At 41.9% G+C, this 19,418-nt stretch overlaps 2 protein-coding genes across 2 annotated transcripts in view; one reads left to right on the forward strand and one right to left on the reverse strand.

The window, feature by feature from the left end:
- Nucleotides 1-2,437: 2,437 nt before the first annotated feature.
- Nucleotides 2,438-3,133, forward strand: LOC134209135 (uncharacterized). The gene is made up of 2 exons (XM_062685119.1): nucleotides 2,438-2,934; nucleotides 2,999-3,133. Exons 1-2 carry the CDS (start codon nucleotides 2,438-2,440, stop codon nucleotides 3,117-3,119), a joined length of 618 nt encoding a protein of 205 aa, XP_062541103.1. The 3' UTR covers nucleotides 3,120-3,133.
- Nucleotides 3,134-10,954: 7,821 nt separating this feature from the next.
- The window catches only part of LOC134210609 (serine/threonine-protein kinase tricornered), a 33,011-nt gene continuing 24,547 nt past the window's right edge, over nucleotides 10,955-19,418 (reverse strand). The window contains exons 4-5 of the mRNA XM_062686743.1: nucleotides 12,924-13,087; nucleotides 10,955-12,840 (exon numbers count right to left, since the gene is read on the reverse strand). Coding sequence (XP_062542727.1) covers nucleotides 12,731-12,840; nucleotides 12,924-13,087 — 274 coding nt within the window. The 3' untranslated portion in view covers nucleotides 10,955-12,730. The remainder of the gene's footprint in view (nucleotides 12,841-12,923; nucleotides 13,088-19,418) is intronic.

Genomic DNA, 19,418 nt, shown 5'->3' on the forward strand with positions numbered 1-19,418 from the left:
TTTGATAGAATCTGAACTTTGAGTCGAAAAAATCAATTTAGAACATCTCTTTTATAATGTTAAGGTGACAATCATTATAAATAATTGAACATATTATGCATAAGTTTCGAAATTGATGATTACACAACTATTATGTCAAATGACCATTATGCCAAACGGCCATTATGCCAAACGACCTTTATGCCAAACGGCCTTATGCAAAACGGCGTTATGCCAAACGACTTTATGCCAGATGACCTACCACCCTTTTCACCTGCACCTTTTTCGGTAAGTCTTCCAACAGAAACCAGAAGTGCATCCAGCTTTGGTACATGTAATACTTCTGTAAGCTTCAACTCATTTTGATTTTGTGCATCATTCCATACTAACCAGAGTACCACTGCCTCTTTCAGCTACTGCAGCTTCATTACCATCTGCCAATGTAACGGTCATTCCAGTAATTTTTTGATAGTCTTTGAAAAAATCCAATTCACTACACATATGGCAACTAGCTCCGGAATCAACGACCCAAAAATTCTTAGCCCAAGCAGCACAAACTGTTTCACTACTGAACATTTCACTGTGTTGCAACTATTCGGAAAGAAACAATCTTTGCGTAGCTTCCATAAAATATAACTCTCTTGCAATCTAAAAAGCGCAAGAGGTGGAGCCTACGGAAACATCCTTCGATTGCAGTAAAATTGCAATAATGTTGCAAAATACTATAGCGGAAAAAAATAAAATCAAAATATAAAACTGGATTCAATTTATGGATCTTGTGATTGATAGTCCAACACTTCGAATGGACTGCACGCTGACTCACCATATAAACCATACGATTATGAAGTTTTGTACTCGGGTTTCCTGTTACTTGATTACACCATCACAGAAACAAAATTTGAGTTGTTAAAACGTTGAACGATGCTTAATTAAACATGAAGACACATTCAACTCATCTGCAACTTAATTTAAACAAACAATTACATTTTGAAAGACGCATTGAAGTTACATGGTAAAAAATATGCAACATAATGATTTTGTTTCGTGTTTGCAACATGAGATCCAGTATTTTTTGTTTGTTTGTTTCCAAATGCCAAACACGTACTGCATTGCAATTTTAATGAAACATTGATCATAATTTGAACGTTTTTGACATCTTGATGCAACTTTTTCGTGCTTTGATGTTTTTACAATGCCTTTAATGAAACTGAATAGAAACAAGGTGCTTTTAGGAAGATGATGCGTGTGCTATTTGGGGCAGTTTCTTGATTAAAAATTGCAAAACAGAACGGTTGACCATCGTATTCTTCATGGACTACACGGGCTTTTGGCTTTGGTTTCTTGATATGATTGGTTTGACGAATATCAGGATTTCGATTATGAACTTGACGCTGTAGCAATGGACATTCTTTCTTGATATGACCAGGTTTGTTGCAAAAATGGCACAGAATTCTTTTCTTGCCGGTTTCAATCTTCAAAATGGACTCCCCAATGCTAATACGCTTTAAAGATTCGTCGATAAGTTTTGCTTTCACAAGTTCCATCGTGAGCTCATTGTCCGAGCGACTTTCTAACGCCGTTGTCAAAGTATCATACGTGTCAGCCAAACTCCTCAAAACCATGGCTACCATAAGTTGCGCATCTAGTTTTTGACCAGCGTTTGATAAACGAGAGAACAGTAATTCCATAGCTTGAATATGTTGTTCCATACTGTCTCCATTTCGGTATTCCATTTGACAAATTTGTTTAAGTATAGTGACCTTCGATGTTAACGACGCGTTTTGATGGTGCTTTCTCAAAGCTTCCCAGGTTTCTTTTGCGCTCTTGCAATTGAAAATGATTGAATGTTGACTATCTTCAACAAATAACGCGATAGTGGCCCTTGCCCGATCGTCCCCAGACTTCCACCTTAAGGACCCTAAACGTTCGGGGAAACTAGAGGTACATCGCCCAAGACCGACGATTATGGAGCTCTACAGTACGCCAGGCATAGATTTTGAGTGGGTGGGGGAGATTGGGGCCTTCTTTAGCCTAGCGGAAAACGCGCAGCTACAAATCAAGACCATGCTGAGGATGGCTGGGATCGATTCCCGGTGCCGGTCTAGGCATTTTTCGGGAGGGAGGGCTCGATGATTGATACTTGTGAATAATTTTACCAACACTGGACAGAAGTGGTAAAGTACAGACCAACATACCCTTTCTAAGAAAACTTTTGAGCTCTCTTAGTGTCTTCACCTGTCATAAGATAGTTCTTATGTCCAGGGGATACCCGCTTTATCTTCACATTGTCATCTGAATCGTGTTTAAACATTGTTAAATTAATCCTGAAACAAAGCAAGAGAAATAGGTATCCATTTTGGAACCACTGCTGTGAAACACTCTCGATTTCCGGTTAGCCAAGTTTCAAAAAATTTAAATACAATCGCAACAAATTTTCCTCTCCAGTCACCTCTCGATAATGATCAGCTTGAAAGCACAACCGTTGCAGATCACGCTGCCGCTACTGATAACACTAATACCACCGTTGATAATCGGACAAAATCTGTTCGGCCTTGCACCCAGCGCCGGCACCGCTGGGAAGAAAAAACTGATCGTCCATCGCGTCGGGCAGTGTCCGGGTCAGAAGCATCTGCCGATATTTCTGCCGGACATGCGCGTCGCCCCGATCAACGCTACTAACAGCGCCGTCAGTGGAATTATAGAATTCCGGGAGGACTTTCCCAACGGATGGGACGTATCGGCTACGGTGAAAAAGTGCGACGATTTCCGTTCGGCGGAGAGCTGCCGAACGCACCTGAACAACATGGCCAATACGAACCAGTGTATGCTGTTGCGGTTGGGCGCCGATATGATGTGGATGAAGTATCTGAAGAGCATCAGCCCCAAGCCCATGTGTCCGTTCCGGAAGGGTAATTACACTTATGGCGAAACGCTGGTGGACGACGAATTGGTCAAGTATGGGCGACGGTAGTTGGGATTGATGAGAAGAAGTAGATTATGTTTCTCTTTATTTTTTTAGATATATGCCAGTTCCAGGCAACTCCAACTGGGAAGTTGAGATCACTGGAAAAGCCAAAAACCAATTGGTCTTGTGCATTATTCTGCAATTCCAGGTGCGACCGAAGAAGGGTGGAGCTTGATGGCACAACAAATTGATTCTCTGTTTTGAAATGCATAAGCGATTAAATCATCGTTAGTGAACTGAACATAGACCATGCATAGTTTCGTCTTTGTATCTACACAATAAATATGATTTACAATTATGCACATTACTTAGTCAGTTTTATAATAATCTGTATTCTATAGAACTTGCATAGCTAAATTCTCGTAGCAAAAAGCTGTTAGTGTTTCTGGTAGCCTTTGTTTTTTACAGACAGTAATTCTCGTCGGTGGTTTTGTGGAATGCGCGCCCGCCTCTTGGGGCTGGGAATCTGATATCAATCACAGTGAGTCCCGTTGGTCTTTCTCGAAGACGGTCACGCCTTCCCTCTGATAAGGAGGTAACACCGGTAAATCTCGGCCAATGTGTTGACAAGTACACTATGTAGGGTCCAGGCATAGAGAAACAGACGTCCCATAAAATGCAATGATTTCGTCATCGTTGCTGAGACATTATCCCCCATTGCTTAATTAAATGCACTATATCTGGGCAAGCATCTACCATAGAACATTAACCACGATCAAAATCAACGAAAGCGCCACCGGTTCTTGACCGGAAAATAGAATCCACCATTAAAAGGTTAACTATGGAACAAGGCGATGACTAGAACATCTACAATGTTGACCCGATTTTGTCTACCCTCGATTCGTTTTCGACCTCACATCTTTCATCCGATATCGACAATTTAAAAATTTTATTTGTTTTTTTTTTTCATTTTTGTAAATAATACCGCAAACAACAATGATTTTCACGAAAAAACTTTATCTGCTTGTCATTCATTTTTAATCATTTCTGAATGGATTTGGATTGGATTTGGATTGTATTGAATTTGGACTTGGATTGGATTTGGATCGGATATGGATTGGTTTTGGGTTGGATTGGTTTTTGATTTGGATTTGGATTGGATTTGGATTGGATTTGGATTGTATTTGGATTGGATTTGGATTGGATTTGGATTGGATTTTGATTGGATTTGGATTGGATTTGGATTGGATTTGGATTGATTTGATTGGTTTGGATTGATTTGGATTGTATTTGGATTGTATTTGGATTGGTTTGGATTGATTTGGATTGATTTGGATTGGTTTGATTGGTTTGGATTGGTTTGGATTGGTTTGGATTGATTTGGATTGGATTTGGTTTGGATTGGATTTGGATTGGTTTGATTTGGATTGGTTTGGATTGATTTGATTGATTTGGATTGATTTGGATTGATTTGGATTGATTTGGATTGATTTGGATTGATTTGGATTGATTTGGATTGGTTTGGATTGATTTGGATTGATTTGCATTGATTTGCATTGATTTGGATTGGTTGGATTGGTTTGGATTGATTTGGATTGGATTTGGATTGATTTGGATTGATTTGATTGATTTGGATTGATTTGGATTGATTTGGTTGGATTGGTTTGGATTGGTTTGGATTTGATTTGATTGATTTGGATTGGTTTGGATTGGTTTGGATTGGTTTGGATTGATTTGGATTGGATTTGGATTGATTTGGATTGATTTGGATTGATTTGGATTGATTGGTTTGGATTGGATTTGGATTGGTTTGGATTGATTTGGATTGGTTTGGATTGGTTTGATTTGGTTTGGTTTGGATTGATTTGGATTGGTTTGGATTGGTTTGGATTGGTTTGGATTGATTTGGATTGGTTTGGATTGGTTTGGATTGATTTGGGTTGGTTTGGATTTGGATTGGATTAAGATTGGGTTTGGATTGGATTTGAATTGGTTTGGATTGGTTTGGATTGATTTGGTTTGGATTGATTTGGATTTGGATTGGATTGATTGGATTGGATCTGGATTGGATTTGGATTGATTTGGATTGGTTTGGATTGATTTGGATTGATTTGGATTGGATTTGGATTGGTTTGGATTGGTTTGATTGGACTTGGATTGGATTGATTTGGATTGATTTGGATTGGTTTGATTGATTTGGATTGGTTTGATTGGATTTGGATTGGATTTGGATTTGGATTTGGATTGGTTTGGATTGGTTTGGATTGGATTTGATTGGTTTGGATTGGTTTGGTTTGGATTGGTTTGATTGGTTTGGATTGGTTTGGATTGGATTGGTTTGGATTGATTTGGATTGATTTGGATTGATTTGGATTGATTTGGATTGGTTGGATTTGGATTGGATTTGGATTGGTTTGGATTGGTTTGGATTGGTTTGGATTGGATTTGGATTGGTTTGGATTGGTTTGGATTGGATTTGGATTGGTTTGGATTGGTTTGGATTGGTTTGGATTGGATTTGGATTGGTTTGATTGATTTGGATTGGTTTGATTGGATTTGGATTGATTTGGATTGGATTTGGATTGGTTTGGATTGATTTGGATTGGTTTGGATTGATTTGGATTGATTTGGATTGATTTGGATTGGTTTGATTGGATTTGATTGCTTTGGATTGATGATGGATTGGATTTGGATTGAATTTGATTTGGATTGGATTTGGATTGATTTAAATCGGATGTGAATTGGATTTGATTGATTTGGATTGGTTTGGATTGGTTTGGATTTTGATTGGATTTGGATTGGATTTGGATTGGATTTGGATTGGATTTGAATTAAATTTGGATTAAATTTGGATTGGATTTGGATTGGATTGGATTTGGATTGGATTCCGATTGGATTTGGATTGGATTCGGATTGGATTTGGGATGGATTTGGATTTGGTTTGGATTATTAGATTTGGATTGGAATTAGATTGGATCTGAATTGGATCTGAATTGGATTTGGATTGGATTTGGATTGGATTTGGATTGGATTTGGATTGGATTTGGATTGGATTTGGATTGGATTTGGATTGGATTTGGATTTGGTTTGGATTTGGTTTGGATTAGATTTGGATTGGATTTGGATTGGATTTGGATTGGATTGGATTTGAATTGGATTTGGATTAGATTTGAATTGGATTTGGATTGGATTTGGATTGGATTTGGATTGGATTTGGATTGGATTTGGATTGGATTTGGATTGGATTTGGATTGATTTGGATTGGATTTGGATTGATTTGGATTTAGATTGATTTGGATTGGATTTGGATTGGATTTGGATTGGATTTGGATTTGGATTGGATTTGGATTGGATTGGATTTGGATTGGATTTGGATTGGATTTGGATTGGATTTGGATTGGATTTGGATTGGATTTGGATTGGATTTGTAATGGATTTTGAATTGGATTTGGATTGGATTTGGATTGGATTTGGTTTGGATTGGATTTGGTTTGGATTGGATTTGGTTTGGATTTGGTTTGGATTAGATTTGGATTGGATTTAGATTTAATTTGGATTAGATTTTAATTGGATTTGGATTGGATTTAAAGTGGGTTTGGATTGGATTTTGGATTGGATATCAACAAACAACCGAGCGTCGGCGTCAAGGTAGTCATAACAACAAATAAATAATCAAACGGTATAAAAAGGAAAATTTTTACCCATGCTAATTCAGTTCTATATCAACCAAGTAATAAGTTATTCTAACCGTGTTGAATCCGTGTTTCTCTGCTACAAGTCATACCTACAAGAGGTTATGGGCACCCCGAAGGAAACTGCGCACGGAATTCCCCAGTTTTCCGGTGGACCTGGTTTTGAAAACTGGAGTTTTCGCGTGAAGATGGTCCTGGATTCAGCTGGCGTGCTGCGCACCCTGACGGAAAATTTACCAGAAAAGAAAGAGGACGAGGTGAAGTTCGACAATGAAGATCGAAAAGCGAAAAGCATGTTCGTTGGATTCTTGACGGATAAGGTTCTGGAAGTCGTCCGGGACAAAGGCAGCGCGAAGGATATGTGGTCAAGCTTGAGCGACGTTTTCGCAAAGAAGTCTGTGGCCAGTCAAACGCTCCTGCGGAAACAGCTTGGTCGCCTACAGGTAAAGGAGGGAGCATCGATGCGGTCCCACCTTTTGGCGTTCGACGCTTGAGGACGGAGATCTCGTGTCCCAGCTGTTCCTAAGTTTACAGGACTCGTACGACTCCCTTGTAATGGCGCTGGAAAACATTTAGGAAGTGGACCTCAATTTGGATTTGGTCAAGCAATGGTTGCTTACGGAAGCGCAAAAACGTGCGGACCGCATGGACGAGACCAAGATGAATACACGTCTAGGTGTTCCAATCTGCCAAATTCACGATTCAGCCATCTTGGATTTTAGTATGGGAGAGCCAGCCGGTTTGTTTTCATTTTGCACTGAAAATGAATTTTTCACCCCCGCCTTCCTCGCTTCCACAAACTTGGCAAATTGGAGCACCTAGTACTGTATTCATCTTGGACGAGACCGTCGACGACAGGCCGGCGGCGTTTGCGGGGCATCAGCGTCCGGTGCTGTACATCGCGGACAACCTGTACAACCTGCTCTCGGTGTGCTGTTCCTCATGAGCAAAGCGGTGCTAAAGAAGGATGGCAATATCATCGCTACCGCTCCGATGAAGGGCAACCTGTACGAGCTTGATATTAAGGTGAGTAGCTCATCTGCTACCATTTGCCAGGTGGATCGAAATGAGCTGTGGCATCGCCGCCTGGGGCATCTCGGCCAAGGAGGAATGGCCAAAATCGTGCAGAAGAAGATGGCCACTGGTGTCGACTTCAAGCCAGACCAGAATCAATTAAGCGATGCGTGCAGAGGTAAGCAGGGTCGGGACCCATTCGATGGAACTCGTCAACGAGCGAAGCAGTCCCTCGAGCGAGTTCACTCGGACGTTTGCGGTCCCATCGATCCACCAGCTTGGGACGGATCAAGATATTTTGTATCGTTTATCGACGACAAGACGCACTTCGCCATGATCTACCTGTTGAAGCGGACGTCGGAAATCTTCAAAAAGTTCCAGGAGTATGAAGCACTGGTGACCGCGCATTTTGGTTTGCGCATCTCGAAGCTTACCGTGGACCAAGGCCGTGAGTATGGTTCGACCGTGCAGAAAGGCTTCTACAAAAAGCAGGGCATCCAGGTCGAAGCAACCGTAGCTTATAAGCCTTAACTGAACGGCGTGGCCGAGCGATTCAATCGGACGCTGATGGAAAAAGTGAGGACCATGCTGATTGATTCATCGATGCCGAAGTCAATGTGATGTGAAGCAGCCCTGACAGCGGTGTATTTAATTAACCGCAGCCCATCAGCTGCATTTTCGGAGGGTACCATATTGGCGGAATGTTGGATTGCATCCAAACCGGATCTGTCAAAGTAACGCGTGTTTGAACGCAAGGCATACGCGTGGGTCCCCGGCCAACTCCGCAAAAAGTTGGATGCCAAGAGTCAGGAGGTTGTCATGATCGGCTACGCTCCCAATGTATACTGCCTCTGGAACAAGAAAAGCAGGAAGGAGGTAATTGCTCGTGATGTCCGTTTTGACGGAACCTGTTTTCCGATCGCTTCTGAAAGCAAAGTTGAGAAACCGTTAGTAGTGCTACCGTCGTACGAGCAAGAAGGAGAAAAAGAAGAAGTCACTGGCGAGCCTGCGATTCCAGAGCCTGCCGGAGATGAAGAAAATTCGGACAACGATGAAGAAGACTTCGAGGATCCGGAAGTGGACGAGCCAACCGAACCAACAACCGTCGCGCTCCCTTCGCCAACAGATAGACGCGATGCTCATGGCGAGTCGTCGAGGCGCAGTGGACGGGAACGCAGGCTAACGGGTAAGTAGCTTGATTATTTTACTGCTTTCCGAGCAACCTCTGCCGCATTTTCCCCCACACAAGATGTTCCTGAAAGCTGATCGTGACGAGTGGCTAAAAACCATTCAAGACGAGCTGCAGTCCATGGAGAAGAGCCAAGTGTGGCGGCTAATGCCATGTCCTGCCAACGTGAAGCCGTTGAAAACGAAGTGGGTCTTTCTGATCAAGAAGGACTAGAAGGACCAGATGGACGTGAAGACCGCTTTCCTTCACGGCGACCTGAAGAAAACCATCTACATCAGTTCCCCGGACGGTGTAACGGCAGCACCGGGGACGATGTGCAAGCTGCAGAAGTCGCTGTATGGGCTGAAGCAATCGTCGTGGTGTTGGAATCAGAAGTTCACCAGCCAGATCGAGAAGCTGGGCTTTGTTCGATCGAAGAGGGACTACTGCCTGTACGTCAGGGACGGCGACGAGGTGTACATTATTCTGTACGTCGATGATCTCCTGATTGCGGGAAGAAACTTGAGTTCCATCAACGCCGTCAAGAAGAAGCTGGCATCCGTGTTCGCAATGACAGACTGCGGCGAGTTGCGGGATTTTCTTGGTATGCGGATCGACTACAACTGTAGCGTTGCGAAGGAACGTTGAGACTGTCGCAGGAGTCTAGCATCTCGAAGGTGCTGAATCGTTTCGGAATGAGCGAGTGCAATCCGACCAGGACTCCGATGGAGAGCTGCTTGGAAGCCTGATGTACATTATGCTTTGTGTCAGGCCAGATGTGTGTTACTCTGTCGGGTACCTCGGGCGGTTCCAGCAAGATTCTTCGACCGTACATTGGAACGCCTTGAAGCGAGTGGTGCGATACTTAAGCGGGACAAAAACCCTTTGTCTCGAATACCAAAGGAACAGCGAGGCAGAAGCGCTTTGCTGACGCCGATTGGGAGGCCGACCTTCAGGACCGAAAGTCGGTAAGCGGGTTCATCTTCAAGGTATAAGGGTGCTCCGTGTCGTGGAGCAGCAAAAAGCAATCCACCGTATCGTTGTCGTCAAGTGAAGCGGAGTATGTCGCTCTTAGTGCAGCAGAGACAGAGGCCGTATAAGTGATGAACTTTGTAAAAAACTTAAAAATCACTCTAATAAAGTACTAATAAACAGAGGCCGTATGGATCAGCGGCGTCTTGGAAGATCTGCATGTTGCTGCCAACCCGGTGACCATTTTCGAGGACAATCGTGGCTGTAGTATGTGTATGGCCAAAAACCTGGAGAGCAAGAGGACCAAACACATCGACGTGAAGCATCACTTCATCCTGGATCTGGTCGAGAAAGATAAGCTGAACGTCGAATCCATTGGCACTCGTGATCAACTGGCTGATTTGGACATTTACACAACACCCAGTGGACCAGTGGAGAGCTTTTTGCTTTACGAAAAGTTTTCTCCTTACCGGGGAGGGAATCGAACCCACATTCCACAGCACATGCGTCTAGACGACTGACGTCGCTAACCGCACGGCCACGAAGACCACTTTGGATTGAATTTGGATTGGATTTAGATTAGGATTGAGGCATCGCAAATCGGACGACTGTATTGAGCCGAGACCGTACCCAGAACCCGTGAAAATGGTTCTCGGCGCAAGATGACGAAATTTTTCATCAAAATATGTAAAAGATATGATATTAGCAACAAAATTTGTTACATTTTTGATAATATTTTGAATGCGTGTTCTGCTCGGGTATCCAACTTTTTTTTATTCTTAAAACTAAGTTAATGAAAAATATGATATTACCACTGACTAATGATTAAGATCTTGCCAGTTTTTCATTTCCATTGAATTTCAGTATCACTTTATTCCTTTTCAGTGTTGTAAGGATTGGGAGAGTATCTCGCTGCTATTTGTTTGTTTTTTTTTTGCAATTTCGTTTTTCATAGATTCCTTTCAAAAATAGGAAGTCGCATAGACGAACATAGAACTTCTTCTTATTAACCATCTCACAAGGCTACTGATCTATTGCAGAACAACGGCTCAAAGCAGGATGCAGGTCGGTCTTTTTCGTCCTCCCCAAACTTTTTTTTTGGTTAAAATTAATCATCTCTGAATTGAAAACTAGATCGACTAGCGTCTTGCAATTAGGGAAATATCAAGATAGAAGATCTTGGCGGAAATTAACCTATTACAGCTATTGTTAGTTTTTTTCATGTTCAGCGGAACACGTTCCTAGTCCTTAAATTTAGTTAAAGAAGCAACTTCAAAAAAGGTTATCAAAGGACTGCGACGAAAGATAATTTACGAATATAAAATGCAAATTTAGGAATAGGTAAAGAAAAAAAACGATCGTATAAATAAAATTTTCAATAGAATAGAACCAAAACGAGAACAATTTTTAAAATACCGTTGCTTCAAGCAAAACCTTTGAAAGAAAGATATCTAGATATATATTTTTTAATTTTATTTCAACGAAATTTCTAAGAACACGAGAATCGTTGGCCCGATCTCCACCTTTTCTTCATTTTGTAGCTTGATTATTTACACAACTTAATAAAACACAAATCTATCACTTGCAGCATTATAGGTCCCTTGCCTAAGTCGAAATAAGTGCATTTATACTCTTCTCTTTCGCTACTATAAAAACATTCAAACTTAAAGGTAAAAGCATGATTGCGATCTAAAAATAATAATTATAATTATAAAAACTACTAATACTATTATAGCTTTTTTTCTCTCATTCGAATAAATCAATTTCTGCAGGCTGCTGTCTACTCACAGAAATGCTCCCCACGATTCGCGTTTCCTCCCTTGCTTTCTATTAACCGATACGTCATGAAGATATTTTCTACATTCCATTTTCATAGTTGTGTATAGGTGTTCTATACGAATCACGCATCTCTATAAGGACGTTTACACGTTGCGTAGATGTTGCACATTGACACTAAACGCTAGTTAAATAATCATGTACAGGTGCTTATAAGTGAGTTTTTGCCTCCGAACGGAATTTACGGTATTGCGGGTTTTGTTGTTGTTGTTATTGGGACAAGTTGCATTACTTTTCTTGGGCGACTTGAGGATTGGCATAATGTTGGTTGACTTTCAGTTGCCTGTCATTCCTTGCCTCGAAAACGCTAGTTATGGAGATCTCTTTTCTCTATATTGAAATACTCGTTAACGTTTTCCACCCACAATGAACAAACAACTGATTGTCAAACTAACATAATGATATCGAAACTTTTCGCTTACGACACTGATATTTTTTTAAATCTACTAAAAGCAAGCGTTCTCTCTGGTTTGTAGGTTCGTTAATGTTCGGTTCGTTAGCTGTATCTATCCTTTATTACACTACATTTACGGTGTGTTTGTAAGTCTACTTGGCTGTGAAAGCTGAAAACTAGGGGTACCTCTATCATGGAAATAATAGTAATTTGCGGCTTGGATCATGCACGCAAACGGAAACTTCGCAAGGGACACAACATCGCAGGAACAGAATAGAACCAATGGGAGGTAAACTGAACGGAGAATCCTAATCTAAACTAACGTTCCGCTATCGATACTCTTTGATTTTTTCTTCACGATTTGTTCAGCTTATAGTGTTTTGTTTTACGTTAAATTACTTTAAATTCTCTTGTGTACTTTATATAGAGGATATTGTTAATAATGGGTTGCTATCGTCTTATCTTCTTTGCGTTAATTGAGTCATTTTTTGTTTGTTCTCGGCGATACGCCCCGCATGGGTCCAGGTTTCAACGAACACTATCTAAATCTAAAGTGGTGGTCGATCTTCTGCTGTACTTCGTAATTATCCACTTTACCTCCTAACGCATCGGAGCCGCTACGCGAGCGCCCGGTGCCTAGTGCTAGAGATTAGAGTCAAACGGGGGTGCGAAGAGATTAGTACAATCAGCAAACACATATGGATATAGTTGCCGGCGGAAGCTGAGAAGACACGCACAGTACAGAGATCGGGGTTTTGTTAGGGAAGGATCTACTTTTTCGTCGGGGTGCCACGCTGCGTGAGACTCTCGAACCGTCGGAAGGTGTAGTTGATGAACACCCAATCCTTGAGGACCTCACCCTCTGGTGTGGGATGGGCGGCTGATTTTCGTTTTTGAAATTTGCAAATATGGTTATATCAGTGAATAGAACAGAGAAAAGTGCTACCCGAAAAGAGTACTTACGTATTTCCAGCGCCACGTCGGGGAAATCGTCGAAGTTGGACGTATCGTCTATCGAGCGCACTTCAACCGGAATGGCGGCGGGTCGTTCGCGTATGTGTTCCCAATCGACACCTCGGAAGAAGGAAACCAGCTTTAAATCCTCGATGCCACGTTGCGAACCCAATCTGAAACGTGTGAAATGAAATCATAGGAGAGTGAGTGTTTATAAAACTAAAATCATGATTAAGTGATATGTAAATTTATGCAAATATTGAGCGCTAACCCATAGTTAGAGTCGGGATATTTGGCTGAATGCCGTCACTGAATAGTTGAGCAGAATCCTCAGGTTGCGAGTAGAGAAAAGTAAGTAATGAAAAGTGGGAAGTGGAGGGTAGAACATTTCTTAAATAAGACGTTAGAAGTAGGAAGTGAATTGACGAGTGAGAAATAAACAGTGAGATATAAGAAACGAGCAGTGAGAAATGTGAAATGTTAAATTGGAAGTGAAAAGTAAGAAGTGAGAAGTAAAAGTAAAAAAATGTGAGAAGTGAAAGTGAAAAAATTAGAAGTGAGAAGTGAAAGGTAAAAAGCAAGAAGTGAGAAGTGAAAAATAATATGTGCGATATAAAATGTGAGAACTAAAAAAAAATGACAAATTAATCCTTGTTCGTTCCTCTTTTCTTTTTCTTCCTTCTTCTTTCTTCCTTATTTATTATGCCTTCTTCCATACTCCTATTTTCGTTTTCCTGCTCCTTTTGTCCTTCTTTTTTCTCCCTTTTTCCTCCTTTTTTCTGCTCCATTCCTTCGGTCTCATATCGCACCATTCACTTCTCAATTGGCATCTCTAACTTCTTCTTGCTTGTGTTGTTTCTTAAAACTCACTTCCCACTTCTTACTACCTACTTACATGTCAAATCTCACTTCTCACCACTCATTTCTCATCTTATTTTGCACTTTTCACTATTTTTACTAACTTCAAACATCTCATTTCTAACTTCTCACTACTCACTCCTCACTTGTTACTGTTCACATCTTACCACTTAGTACTCACTTCTCATTTCTAAGCACTTAGGTCTGTCTCATTTGGAGAATTCAACTTTAAAGTGACAGTTCGAAAGTTAGCAAATAACCCGGTAATAAGACTGGCTGGTGCTGCCCAGCAATTTCAATAAGACATCGATGCAAAATGATTCGATATCTGTCAAAAAAAATCTTGCTCTGCGAGCAGGGTTATTTGATAATTATTGAAATGTCACTTTTAAGTTTAATTTCAGTTTAATTCTCCAATTGAGACAGACCCTTAGTTTTCACTTCTCCCTACTCTTTATTTAACATTTCATTTCTCACTTCTCGGTTAACACATTTAACTATTAATTTCCTCAGGTTGCGAATAGAGAAAAGTGAATAATAAGGAGTGGGTTGTGGGGAGTAGGACATTTCACACCTTACATAAAAAATAAGACGTAGGAAATAGGAAGTGAATTGAGGAGTGAGAAGTAAACAATAAGATATAAAAAATGAGCAATGCGTAATGTGAAGTGTGAAATGAGGAGTGAAAAGTAAGAAGTGAGAGATAAAAGTGCAAAAAAACAGAAGTAATTCACTCTTTACTTGTTTTTCTATGAAAAAATAAAAGTGAAAAGTGAAAGGTGAAAAGCAAGAAGTGGGAAATGAAAAGTACGATGTGAGGTAAAAAATGTGAGATTCAAAAATTTAGAAATTAATCCTTGTGGTCTACCCTATTGAACAACAAGCACCCGTTGCAAAATCCGCATCAGCGGCCTATCGTTGCACTGGAATCTATGAGTTCTAAAGATTCAGTAGACTCGGATAATGTTTCAATACACGATTGTAACACTCATCAGATAAAATCAAGTGAAGCACTATTCAGATACCTTCCCGTGATACTCAGTGGACCTCAAGGCTCTATTCAGACGTACGCCTTCCTCGATGAAGGTTCTCACCTCAGTTTGATAGACCAAGAATTAGCTTCGCAACTAAAGTTGAATGGTTCAACTATACCACTATGTCTTCGATGGACGGGAGGAACACAACGTTGTGAAAAAGATTCACAGTCCGTTACCCTAGATATTGCTGGAGTAAGTAAAGTGGCCAAAAACTTTCGACTGGCGGGAGTAAGAACCGTTGAAGAACTGCTACTCCCACATCAGACGCTGAACGCCGAAGAACTGAAACGTCGACACTCCTATCTTCAGGGACTTCCTATCGATTCATATTACGATGCAAGACCAAGAATCCTCATAGGTATGAAGCACGTGCAAGTCAGTCTAGTGCTGAAGAGCAGAGAGGGAAACGTCGGGGAACCAATAGCGGTAAAAACACGACTAGCACTGCAGATGAAGACAATGGAACCAACCTTGTCCACTATACGTGTCACATGTGTCCATGCGAGCCAACAACAGACGATGAATTGCATCAGAAGGTTAAAAACTATTTCGCAATGGAAAGCCTTGGCATTATGAGACCAGATAGACACCTTCTCTCGACCGAGGACCAGCGAGCGCAGGATCTCTTGAAGCAGCTGACGACATACGAAGGAGGGCGATACACAACGGGGCTTCTATGGCGTCACGATAATGTCCGTCTTCCAGACAACTATGCCATGGCCTGGCGAAGGCACCATTGTCTGCGAAAGCGCCTTACAGGGGACCCAGCACTGGCAGAAACGTTAAACGGAATGGTAGCCGATTATGTTCAAAAAGGATACGTACGGCAGCTGTCCGAGGAAGAACTGAGTCAGCGGTACTCTAGGGTGTGGTACTTATCGGTTTTCCCTGTCGCGAATCCAAATAAGCCGTGAAAGATAAGATTAGTCTGAGACTGCGCAGCTTGCTCCTTTGGAGTTTCCTTAAACTCTAATTTGCTGGAGGGCCCAGACTAGTTATGCTCCCTGCTGTCGATCTTGCTTCAGTTTAGAGAAAAACGAGTGAGGCTCACCGTAGACATACGAGAGATGTTCCATCAAATACGCATGAGAGATGACGACCAACAGTGTCAACATTTTTTTATGGTGGAACGAAAAAGGAGAAAGTGTGGTGTATGTTATGCAAGTCATGACCTTTGGGGCATGCTGTTCCCCCAATTGTGCTCAATATGTGATGAATATCAACGCAGAGCGCAGAGCAGGAGACTATCCTGAGGCAGCCGAAATCATTCAGAAGAAGCATCACGTGGATAATATGCTCGTTAGCCTGGACACCGAAGAAGAAGCACTCCGGGTAGCAAGAGAAGTGAAATACGTTCACCAACTAGGTGTATTTGAGATCCGAGTGGCAGCGAAAACCAGAGTTGTCCCATTCAAGTTCGTATCAATCCCGCGCTTAGTGCTGCAGGCTGCTGTTGTTGGTGCCAGGCTAGCTCGGACAATCATGGACTCTTTGTTCTTCAAAATATTCAGGAAATACTACTGGACAGATTCCCAAGACGTACTCTGTTGGTTGAATTCAGATCATCGACGCTACACGCAATACGTTGCGTTTCGCGTTAGCGAAATCCTGGATCTAACTGAAGTGAACGAGTGGCGCTGGGTACCATCTAAGCTCAATGTTGCGGACGACGGTACCAAATGGAGCTTCAATCCGGATCTCACACGAAACAGTAAATGGTTTATTGGTCCAGAATTCCTCTCGCGATGCGAAACAGACTGGCCATTGCAGCCCCCCAAAAGCAGTTCTACTGAGAATGAACTTTGTCCAAATCTTGTCGCATATCATGCTCCCCATGTATCAGTGATAGACACTACAAAGTTCTCCAGTTCACTAAACGTAACTGCTTATGTGGTTCGCTTCACGGAAAACTGTCGCAGAAAGTTTCACAAGGAACCCAAAATTGCAGGTTCATTGCAAATGGACGAGCTCCTATCTGCTGAAGCCCATCTCATACGAGCTGCTCAACACGATGGGTATCCGAAAGAAGTAGCCCAACTGAAAAGGGCATAGCAAACGCCAATCAAATCTGGGATAACAGCGAACAAGAGTACTTTATTCCAGCTATCTCCATCGCTGGACAAAGAAGGAACCATGCGGACGAGAGTTACAGCATGTCACTATGCAACAAAAGAATCCGAGAAACCAATTATTCTATCACGTGACCACCTCACTACCAATCTGATAATCATGTTCTACCATCGACGATCAGAACCACGAATCAGTAATTAATGAATTACGACAGAAATTCAACATTCCGCATATCCGTGTCGCCTACACTAAAGTAGGACAGAACTGTCAGCAATGTATGAATGACCATGCTGAACCACGCCCACCAATTAAGGACGACCTGCGCCAAGCTCGACTCGCGGCGTTTTCGCCGCCATTCACGCACACAGACATAGACTTTTTCGGTCTATACCAGGTCGCAGTAGGAAGACGTATTGAGAAACGATGGGGAATGCTCGCAACCTGCCTGACAATTCAGGCAATCCATATTGAATTAGACTCCTGCATAATGTCCATTCGCAAGTTTATCGCTCGTCGAGGAACACCGAGCGTAATCTATAGCGATAGGGGAACTAACTTTATCGGCTCGTCGCGTTTGATGAAGGAAGCCGCTGAAACAGTAAATATAGCTGAAGTAATGAAAGAGTTTATAACAGTCGACACAACGTGGTCGTTCAACCCACCCCTCGCACCACATATGGGTGGTAGCTGGGAACGGTTGATAGGCTGCGTGAAACGAAACCTTGAGAAGATTAACCCACCACGCCACCCTACTGATGAAGTCCTGCGTAACCTGTTGACAGAAGTCGAAAACACCATCAATTCCCGGCCTTTAACTCACGTTCCAATCGACGACGATAGTGCTCCAGCCTTGACACCGAACCACTTCCTCCTTGGTTGCTCTAATGGAATCAAGCCATTCTCCACCATTGACGATAGCAACATAGCTCTCCGGCAGAACATCTTAGCGTCGCAAATACTAGCCAATATGTTCTGGAAGCGCTGGTTGACCGACTATCTGCCAGAAATTACAAGGAGATCCAAGTGGTTTTACCGAACTGATCCAATAGTTGTCGGGGATGTAGTAGTAATCGCCGATCCTAAGCTACCCAGAAATTGCTGGCCCAAAGGGAAGGTTATTGACACACATCCTGGGAAAGATGGAGAAATTCGCTCAGCCACTGTAAGGACATCCGCCGGGGTCTACGTTCGACTTGTAACCAAGCTAGCAGTCCTGGATGTTGGGTGCGGTGGAAGTAAACCAACCTAAACGCTAGTGTACTCGGGGGGAGTGTTGTCAACCCTATTGAACAACACGCACCCGTTGCAGAATCCGCATCAGCAGCCTGTCGTTGATGGGCACACTGAACAGGAGTGACAGGCCTTCCGCCTGTCACTAACCGTGAGTAAAACAGAAGACAATCTAATTGGAAAGAACACGTTTATAAGCTCTATAATTATATTACGCATTGCAAGAAAAATTGGGAGTCCTGGAAATTTCAAAGCGCCTCTAATGAATATTTTCCGGGTTTTGTATCAAAGTGAGCTAATGCTAAATTTTTGATGCCTTGTTTATATTTATATCTATGACATTTCTATATTCAAGTCAATGAAAAACAAAGACGAAGGACTATGACCGAGATGCTCAACAATCCTTTCCTTAGCCGCTGCGAGTTGTGGAACTTGCCTAGGACGTGGTTAGGTTTTAACAGAGAGCTCTTGTAATTTTCGATGAAAAGCTGCTTGTATCAGCAGGGGGAGGATCTACCAGAACGGTCGTTTTCCGTTCAAAGCGCACTGGTCCAAATCATGGTGCTTGGATCGTGGGACTCTTAATAGACCCGACACGATGGCCTCCCAGTAAGAAAGAACGGCTGCCCAGATTCAAATAGCCGCCGATAAAACCAATCATTATGAACACATTTTTTTAAATTTGATATTTCTTTGATTAGCTGGCTTGAGCACTGAGCCACTACATATTAGGGACCAGTCCTATACACTTCGGGTTAGTTGACACCGACAGGATGCTGATGATCAGTCCTTAAATGTTATGTACTTCATGACTAGGCTTCATGACAGTTGTTTTGGTATCATGTTCAGTTCAACGCACACTATGCATGATTTGTTCTATGCGGGGATTGCCTTCTGCGCGTTATTTCCGCGAAGCTATCCAAATTTTTCTTTTTCTCCGTAATACTCTAAATTCTAAATATCTACGCATATTGTCTATATTGTGAACTATTATTATTCTAGTGAATTACTACTAAACTAAAGGTAATTTACAACTACTTAAAATTATAACTTAAAACCTAATTGATTAATAATATTAGAAGATACAACTATATCTATTGATCACATCGATCGACTCCGGGCTAACCTGAATTTTTGAACCCATGCACTGAACCCGGTAAGTCATGAACTAGGCGAGTATCAACTTATGTTCCTTAAAGAAAATATATTTACAGTATTCCCTCTCTTGAATCGACCAAGCTACCGAAGCTACCATACAGGCATACTAAACGTAAGTTTATCAAACCTTTAATTAAAACAGAGGTGCTCA

Source organism: Armigeres subalbatus, chromosome 2 (genome assembly GCF_024139115.2).
Source record: "Armigeres subalbatus isolate Guangzhou_Male chromosome 2, GZ_Asu_2, whole genome shotgun sequence".
Taxonomy (NCBI): Eukaryota; Metazoa; Arthropoda; class Insecta; order Diptera; family Culicidae; genus Armigeres; species Armigeres subalbatus.

What these genes read in the sequence shown, in the direction of transcription:
- LOC134209135 (XM_062685119.1), top strand. Translation starts at nt 2,438, where the DNA reads ATGATCAGCTTGAAAGCACAACCGTTGCAGATCACGCTGCCGCTACTG. An exon ending in GTGGACGACGAATTGGTCAA is followed by an intron (nt 2,935 to 2,998) that starts GTATGGGCGACG and finishes TTATTTTTTTAG; the next exon opens with ATATATGCCAGTTCCAGGCA.